The 8,768-nt window shown below is 53.0% G+C and overlaps 1 protein-coding gene across 6 annotated transcripts; it reads right to left on the bottom strand.

Annotated features, from left to right (window-relative positions):
- Nucleotides 1–2,444: 2,444 nt before the first annotated feature.
- On the bottom strand, nt 2,445–6,215 carry PSRC1 (proline and serine rich coiled-coil 1). Of its 6 annotated transcripts, none has more exons than XM_073896203.1 (8): nt 5,973–6,215; nt 5,541–5,598; nt 5,392–5,449; nt 4,482–4,923; nt 3,994–4,137; nt 3,682–3,800; nt 3,282–3,375; nt 2,445–3,059 (listed from the first exon to the last, which is right to left on the bottom strand). In XM_073896203.1, the coding sequence occupies exons 2-8, from the start codon at nt 5,557–5,559 to the stop codon at nt 3,024–3,026; spliced, it is 912 nt and encodes a 303-aa protein (XP_073752304.1). In that variant the 5' UTR covers nt 5,560–5,598; nt 5,973–6,215; the 3' UTR covers nt 2,445–3,023. The 6 variants fall into 6 exon arrangements, with proteins under 6 accessions (XP_073752304.1, XP_025728135.1, XP_025728137.1 ...); XM_025872350.2 differs by having other exon boundaries at nt 3,682–3,930; nt 4,023–4,137; nt 5,973–6,211; XM_025872352.2 differs by lacking the exon at nt 5,973–6,215 and adding an exon at nt 5,828–5,910 and having other exon boundaries at nt 3,682–3,930; nt 4,023–4,137.
- Between the last annotated feature and the right edge of the window lie 2,553 nt (nt 6,216–8,768).

The raw sequence follows: 8,768 nt of genomic DNA, 5'->3' as shown, positions 1-8,768 counted from the left end.
TGAGCGCTGTCATCCTGTGCTTCTGTGGGTGCCCTGTGCTTCCAGAGGGAGGTTCTGGAAAACAAGAGCAGGGAGGGCCGTGGGAGGGCCAGGAAGTCAGGGGACTCGGATGTCAAGTGGCCAGTGAGCTAGCCCCCACTACCAGCATCCCAGCAGTGCTCCCCGAATAGCCTCATCAGCTCGGAGCCCATGTCCTGGCACGTCCAAAGAAGATGTGGCAGGTGGCAGGAGAGTATCCTTTTCATCAGGACAACAGGGACTTGTGTCCCTGGGGAGGCTGCAAAGAGAAGGCAGGTTTCCAGGCCAGCCCCTTAGGGCTGAGTCCTGGGGACAGAATTCAGGAGACAGGGAGGGCAGGGTGGCTGAGTGGCTCAGTGACGAGGTACCTCCTGACTCCACTCCTCTGGGTCATTGTGTGTGTTTTCCCATCAGAAATGAAGCAACAATTCACACTCAAGCCACCTCCGTGCTCTGCAACATTACTTCCTTTCCCAAGTTTTGTGTTTTTCAAAGGTCTGTTCAGCAAACTAGCCGGGGAGTTAACATGGGGGCCATAGAGGGTAGTGATTAAGAGCACATACCTTGGAACCAGACCCAGTGACCTAAGCTCTCCGGGCCTTAGTTTCTCTGCCTGCGAAATGAGGATGATAATAGCATCCGCCTAATTGAGCTTTTATGAGAATTAAATGAGTTAACACATGTAAAGTGCTTCGAACAGTTCGCAGTGCGTAGTTAAGAGGCCAGTAAATGTTGGCTTCCGGCATTGTTGCTCCTGGGGAGGGGTGGGGGTAGAGTGCAGAGAAAAATAGCCAGCCCCAAAGGGAAGGAAGTAAGCAGGTAGCCGAGCAAGAAGGGCCGCTGTGGCAGGGGGCCTCCTCCCTAGCTGGCAAGGTCTACTGGACGTTGCTTAAGCAGGTTTGGAGCAGGATGGGGGCAGGGCAGGTGGGGGTTATGAAATTCAAGACTGACCAAGGGCAAAGGGAACATGCCTTGTCCTTTCTGGCCACCAGGTGGCAACAGCATACGGGTCTGCCTCCCAAGCCACACACACGTGCCATCTGACGGCCACACCTCAGAGCTTGCCTAGGCGCGCCGGCCTTCCAGAGCTTCGGTCCCACTGGGGAGTCACCAAGGGCCCTGCTCACCAGCTGGAGAACACACCTGAGGTTTTCTTGCCTCTGCCAAATTTCTCCAGAGCCAAATAGTCGGTGTCTTTCCGCATCCCCTCCCGCAGCTCAATTCTTAGACTCCCAGAGCCTGTAGGAGTTGCTGTAGGAGGCTCAGGGAGAGAGGCGAATGCCTAGGCGGCTGCCACTGTAATAAAAGTCAATATGTTCATTGAACCTGAAGATCAGCCATAAAAAGGAGACAGCAGTGGAGGGCCTCTGTCTGGGAAAGGACATTTTAATGCCTAAGTGGGGTGCTGATGGGCATCTATATGTGGGGGGGCGGGGGGCACCAGCTGACACTCCACTCCCTCTGTTCAGTCGCCTACTGCCTTCCTTAAGTCATAGCCCAGCCTTCAAAGAGGGAAGTTCTCTCAAAACTCACAAGGAATTGGGGCACCTGGGTGGTGCAGTCTGTTTAGCGTCTGACTCTTGGTTTCAGCTCAGGTTGTGATCTCGGGGTCGTGAGATCGAGCCCCGTGTTGAGCCACGCCCCGGGCTCCATGCTTAGAGCAGAGTCTGCTTAAGACTCTCCCTCTCCCTCCGCCCCTACTTGCCCCCTATCCCGGCTCTCTCTCTCTAAAATGAATAAATAAATCCTAAAAAAAAAAACCAAAAACCCAACAAGGAATTGAATTGGTTCTGGTTTCAAGAGTCAAAGGCTGTGAGAAAAGGGGGACCCTTAGTGAAATCTGTTAGTCTCTGTCATTCGTTCACCAACCCCCCCCTCCCTTGCACTCAAATTTATTTTTTCAACAAATGAATGAAATTCTCTGCCACATACAAATCATAACACTAGGCACGGCAGAGGTTTGTAAGACAAAGGTGTCAGCCCTCAAGTCTAGGACCACCAATTCTAATGATATAAGGCAGAATGTGATGAGGTGTTCCAGCATCTTCTGCTGAAGCAGTCAGCAAAACTGAATACCAGGGTACCCACCAAAGGGTCCCCTCATCTCATCAGTACAGCAGAGCAGATGCTGAGGGCATTCTCAGAAGGCTCCATGCTCTTGCCAGGAAAGACACCCAAGCTTAGGATATAGATAATAACTTGACCAAGACCTTGCCTTGATAGCCTCACTCACATATTTCACTTGATCTGGACCTTTCATTAACACATGTATCCCGGAAGAAGGCAGCTTGTTCCCATCTAGTGCCAACACAGGGAGGGTGGGTGGTCCCGAATCACAAGCCCCTTCAGCCTAATTAGGCCCTGGTCTGGGAAGCTTGTCGCGGCTCCGTCATCGGAATAATACAGGAGTTTACTACAAATCTGTGTGAAATTGGAGAATTTACTTTCACATGTACAGAGATTAGAAAAATACATTCATTTTATTTTAGAAAAACACTGACCAATGTAAGCTTATCATCAACTGGCCTCTTAAGAGTCAGAGAATTTACAGGAAAGAAGTTCTGGAGACCATGTGCCTGCCTCTGTCTCTCCAAACAGGCCTGCGTCCTGGACGTAATTCAGGGCTCCTCCTCAGAGAGCAGGAGGCCATTCACATGTAAATGCCCAGTGAACCAATGCCTGGGAAGAAGATCAAACCCTCTGGGACTAAACACAAGAGTCGGGGCTGGCTACTCTCTGGCTTTTCTCATTTTCTGCTTGTTAATTTCACTGTCAGGAGGTGACCTCTTTTCCCTAATCCTCTTTCAACCCACAGGGTTTGATTCCCCTCCAGCTCAGCCCTAATCCACCCCATCTCCCATCTCTTTACTCTTGGGCCACCAGCCCTGGTGTCATCTCTTTCTCCTGCTCCCGGGCCAGAATCTGCTAGAGTCAGGGCCTGTCTTCCATGAGAGGGCTTGGGAGGCCGAGTAGAGGTGAGTCCAGGCAGTGACGGTAGTGGTTTGCTACTGAATTCTTGCTTGCTGTCCTGATCTCTTTACCTAAGGAGTCAGAAGGAAGAACTGCTTTAAATTGTCCCTCTTCCTCAAGCCCATTTGTCACCCAGCTGAGGTCAAGTTTCTGAGGGAAGGAGGAAATGGGACTCCTTGCCTCTCCAGGCTCCCCTCTCATCCCCACCTTGCCACACAAGACTCAGGGCTGGTGTGCATAACAGTTTGGAAGCCCAGATGACAGAGGGGAGAGAGCATCTTAACCAGTCTTACCTGGTAGGTCCTGGGACTGCAACCTTCTTGGGGGGCTGCAGATTGCTTCGAGTGGCACCAGGGACCGGAAGATTTGGTCGCTGGGAAATGGGAACTTGATGGGGGTTGACAAAAGAAATGAGTTAGCAGAGAGTTCAAATGACCTTCTCAGAGGGAGTTTGGGATTAGTGCCTTTCTTCCTACCCAAGGTCAAAAACATAAGGTATTTGAAAACCATGGTTCAGACTCTTTGCCCGGACCCCCATCCTCTCTTTCACTTAGTCTCCCCATCTTCAAATTGAGTGGTAATGAAGATGGAGAAAGTGGTCCCTGGTCCCAGCTCTGGGAGGGTGCATCCAAGCTGGGCAAGGGCAAGCATTCTTCCTCCTGATTTCCAACTATTATGTCCACTCTTCCTCACCTCTGTGCCCTGCGGCGCTTGGTCGTGGAAGTCCTTTCCGAGTTGGCAGAGAAGCTGGAGGCAGGGCACCTTTGCTGGGTGGTACACTCCGGCTGGTGAGTGGCATTCGGCTGGCAGGCCTGGGGATGGCTGAGGGAATAGGCAGTCGACTGGAAGGCTTAGCAGCTGCTCCCTGTGGCCGAGAGAGTCGCTGAGAGTTGCTGGTAGAAGGCTGTGGGGCCAAGACTGGTCTGACAGGGGTAGGCGGGCCTGGTGGAAAGGAGTAGAGGAATGAGAGGGTCAGATCCACATCCTTCCCCCCCTCCCACTCACCCACAGCTTTGCTGCCCAAGCCTTCTCACTTGCTGTTGCTCTCCCAACGGGCCCAGCTTTGCCCCGGATTGGAGGAGTGGATCGGGCAAGAGGAGAAGATGCTGGGCTTTTGGATGCAGGGAACAGATTGCAAGTGGGTGACTCCTGAAATACAAAGAGAGAAAAAATAGAACTAGAAGAGAAAAAGAATCTGTTCTGCTGGCTGTTTGAGAAATAGAGGTGGAGAGTTGCCTACGTCCCAGTAAGGAAGGGCAGACGTTAGCTGCCAACATCATCATCCTCACCAATACCATTTATCTTGAACTTATTATAGACATTTACAGAGATATGTGCAGATGCTGCGGTAAGTGCTTTGCTTATGGTATCTTGCTTAATTCCAATAATTCTGAGGTAGAATTTTACTAACCCCATTTTACCAACTCTATGGCTATACCAAGTCACACACTGTGTCTGAGGGCACACATCCAACCCAGACCCTCCAAACTTACTCTCTTCACACTGGAGGGCCTCTTTCCAGATGTTGTCCGAAGAGCCCTGGCTGCCCCCTTCTTATCGCTGCTCCGGAGTCGGGGTGTCAGGCTGCTTGGGGAGGGGGTGCTCCGAGTCAAAGAACTCACAGTGGGCAGCAGGTCTCGGACGGGACTGTCCTTCAGCACAAAGGTTTCCCTCCGAGGGCTGGGCTTCACCTTGCGAGGCCCCAGGACGTCACCTGTGCTCTCCTGCTCCTGCAGGGCACACTGCTCCAGCTGGGCTGCCAGTCGGTTGGCCTCATGGAGAATCTCCTCCAGCTTCTCTGGACTAAGGGGGCCTAGGCTGAGCCTCACCCCCTGGGGGGCTGGGGCCACTGCATTTGGGTCACTTCGATTGGAAAGTCCTCTTCGGAGGGGTTTCTCTGGAGTCACCGACACTGCTATATCTTCCTCCTCACGACTGAGACAGAAAACAAACCAGGCACCATGCGCACACAGAAGAGAGCAGGAGACTGTGCAAAGGAGACCTGGTACCCCTCCCCGCCCCACAACAGAGCCAGGGATACAACCCAAACCCTGATGCCCATGCTGGCTGGGAGATCTGGCCTCTAGGTGATGAGACGCCTGGTTCTATGAGGCCTAATAGGCCTTTAGCTCTTACCGACATTGGAAACGACGCCAGGATGAAGACGCAGCAAATCCACTTACCCTTTTTCTTAACATCCTGAAATCCCATTCCAGCTTATCCGTTTTTCCTTCCCCCAGTAGTGTCATTGAGGCCCATGTCAACAAGTCCCCCGGCAGCCGCAGGGCACCCAACCTTGCTACATTACCAACCCAGACCCCAGAGACCAATAATTCAGCAGTAGGCGGTTAGAGACAAAGAGGCATTGTTGGAGGAAAGCAAGTAGGTTAAAGAGGATGGTACCTGTCAGATGGTGACAGCCCTCCAAAGTCCAAGGTCTCATCCACGATAAACTTTACATCTGTAGGGGAGAAGGGAATGAATGCCAGCCTCAGGTCACTAACACGGCTCTCAATCGCAGCGCCTCATTCTTCCCTCCTTCCTTTCCTTACCTTCCTCCAAATCTTCCATGTTCCAGCCGGTAGGAGAACGAGTCAGCTTAGACCTGAGCTGGAGAGAAAATACCCTTTTCTTCAGTTCTCCATCCTGCCCAAGGCTCCCAGCTAGACTCAGGGTGCAAGCCAGGGGTTGGGGATCACGCTGGAGGTAAAGCAAGGGTCCCAGGAGTAGCACCTGCCCCTGTAACTTAGCCCTGTTACCTCCGGGGAAGGTGCGGAGAGCGCACATCCCCCCTCCTCAGGTTGCCCAGCCGCCCCCCTACAACCTGGCCTCTCCTCACCGGGGGCGGTCTGCACGCCCTATCTCCTTCCCCGCCACCATCCTCCGGTTCTTCCTCTCCCCAGATCACCTTTCAACTCCCACGGCACCACCCGCACACCACACCTCCAGCCCACCCTGCGTTTTTACTTTCCGCCCCGCCTCACCTCTCGCCGAAGGTGCTTGCCTCCCCACCACTTGGTCCCGGGAATCAGCCCCGAGGGGGTGGGGCTCCTTTCGAATCTCTCAGGCTCCACCCACTCCTACCACAGACGCCCAGTGATTGGCGGATCCCAGCATCCCCTGCCCTCGGGGGCGGGGCGGCGATAGGCAGCCGGCCGGAAGTCTACAGGTGGGGGCCGTGTGGAGAGCGGCTCTGAGAAAGACTCCATCCGGAGGGCTCAAGCGGGGAGGCCGCGAGCGCGCGCGCGCGCCCGGGAGGCCTCCCTTCGGAGCAGGCGGGGCCTTGTGGCGGGGCGCGAGGGACCTGGCCAATGAATGTAGGCTTCGCGCCCGGGCGAGCCCCCCCCCCCCGCCCTTCTGCGCCCCCTCCCCCAGCGGGGCGGAGCCGGGGCTCACCCGCCCGGCCTGCGCGCGCCCGCCCTAAGACTAACGCCGCACTTGAGGAAATTCGCTTCCGGCGGGTTACTCCGTTTGCAAACCCCGCGTTTGCCAGATTTCCTCAGTTGTGACTTTTCCAAGTTGCGGGAGAACCTGGATACTTATATCTTAGGTATGTTGAGGTTCTCTGAGAAGTACATCTTCCATCTTTCTAAGCGAGAACATTCGGGACCCGAGGTAGCCGAGATGTAAAAAAAACAACAAACAACAGGCTTTTCCGACCGGGAGGTTTGGGTTCAGTTCAGCCGAGACTCCTCCGTCACGAGGCAGGCAGGGACCCCCCGTCTCCCCGCGGAGCGAGGCCCCTGACCGTCGGTCACGTTCCGCGGTTGGGAGAACTACCAGTCTCCAGTTTTCTGCCGCGTGCCTCAGGGGCTTTTGAGCGTGTTTGTAACTTGCTATCTCTAAACTAAAAGCTGTGTTTGTAAAATGCTTAAGCCTCCTTATTAGAGATTTTGTTGTTTCCCAGTGGTTGCCTGTGAGTAGGCTGGGCCACCAGCTGCCAGGGCTTCTTAGAAATGTTCTAGGGGCGCCTGGGGGACTCAGTGAGTTGGGCATCTGCCTTCGGCTCAGGTCATGGTCCCGGGGTCCTGGGATCGAGCCCCGCATCGGGCTCCCTGCTCGGCGGGAAGCCTGCTTCTCCCTCTGCCCCTCCCCCTGCTTGTGTTCCCTCTCTCGCTGTGTCTCTGTCAAATAAATAAAAAAAATCTTTTTAAAAAAATGTTCTAAAAATTTAGAAGAATGGCTGGAGAGCTTTGGTCTCCAGGGTTTATGACCATTATCTTGGCTATTTACAGGCTTTGTGGGGTTTCCTTCCTAGTGTTTAGCTGTGAGGTTTGCAGGCGTGAGCTGTCAGTGTAATAAATGCCACAGCCCGCCAAGGGGCCTTGGGATTTAGTGGGGTGCTGAGGGGCAGGGTGGGGGAGGCCCAGAACTTCGCAGACTTGCCTGAAGAAGAGCTGAGAGAAGAGGATGGCCTGGTTTTCTGGAGGCTTGCTGGCGAAGGTGGGACTGCAGTTGCTTATAGGATTCAGGCTCTGGGGAGGTGGGAGGTCGGGGGCCAGTAGCTTCCCTCTCTCCAGGCAGGTGGTGGCAAAGTAGAGTGGAGGGAGAGAAGCTGCTCAGTACCTGCCCTCCTGCTTTGCCTAGGAGCAGCCTGAGCAGGGAAACCCTGCGATTGCTTCCTCACCCAACCTCAGCCGGGGGAGGCAGTTTTAGCAAATTGGCAGTTAGTTTCTCCTAAGGAAACTCCTCTTCAATTTCCTGTCACCAGGGGCCCATGTTGGTTAAGCGTCTGCCTGTGGCTGAGGTCGTGATCCCAGCGTCTTGGGATTGAGCCCCACTTTGGGCTTCCTGCTTAGTGGGGAGTCTGCTTGTCTCTTTCCCTGTCCCTCTGCCTCTCTTCTCACTGTGCTCTGTCTCTCTCTTTCTCTCTCAAATACAATCTTAAAAAAAATTCCTGTTATCAAATTATGATTTTGAAAGCTGTTGCAGTACCACCACCAAAAAAAAAAAGCAACCAAACTACTTTCTCCTCCATCAAAATAATAACAAAATCAGAAAATACAGATTTCAGGCACAAGAGTTCTTACTCAGCATAAGGCCACTACTCTGGGAATTGTTTGTCCATGTTAGCTCAACCCCAAAATGATACATATGAACAGATGTTTAAGATTTTGGATAAATAGTGAATAAATGAAGTAACAAAGAGATCACACCCCCTCCCAGGTACGTGGTCAGCCTTAGTTCAGAAGGCACTCCATAGTGTTGAATGCATAAATGATAAAATTAAGGATTCCAGGGCAATCCTTCTTGAATGTGCAGAGAGTCACTGTGACTGGAAGTCTCGTTCAGTGTGAAGATTTTATTCATCATGAAGGTTCAGAATAGATCAACTGTAAGGGATGGTCCTTGAGTACTTCAACAGACAGCAGAGGCATGGGGCTGTGGGCCCCACAGCCAGAGGTCTAACTGATGCTTAGGGCATCATAACGAAGTATTCCACTCCTTCCTGACGTAGGCCCTGCTTCAGCTGGAGGGAGGCCTCTTGGCCATTGCGTACATGACTATCTGGCCCTGGACTCTGGTTCCCCCACTCTCTCCAACCCAACATTCTCAGCAAGGGCATTAGACCCCACAGATAATTTGTGTGGCTACTTTCTCAATTTTCCCAAGATGCTACATAACTAGTAATGTTCTGAATGCATAGAAGAAGTTAATTTATGACATGCAATGGATGGAGGCACTGGGGCTTAATTCTCATAGTGCTCCAGTCGAGAAAGGCTGGAATAGACACTTTGCCTCAACTGAAAATAGACCTTTGGTGTGAACAGAAAGCCCTT

This window comes from Callorhinus ursinus, unplaced genomic scaffold, assembly GCF_003265705.2.
Source record: "Callorhinus ursinus isolate GAN/ISIS: 27379988/994484 unplaced genomic scaffold, GSC_fseal_2.0 scaffold9, whole genome shotgun sequence".
Classification (NCBI taxonomy): Eukaryota; Metazoa; Chordata; class Mammalia; order Carnivora; family Otariidae; genus Callorhinus; species Callorhinus ursinus.
This window is presented reverse-complemented; position numbering and strand designations above follow the sequence as displayed.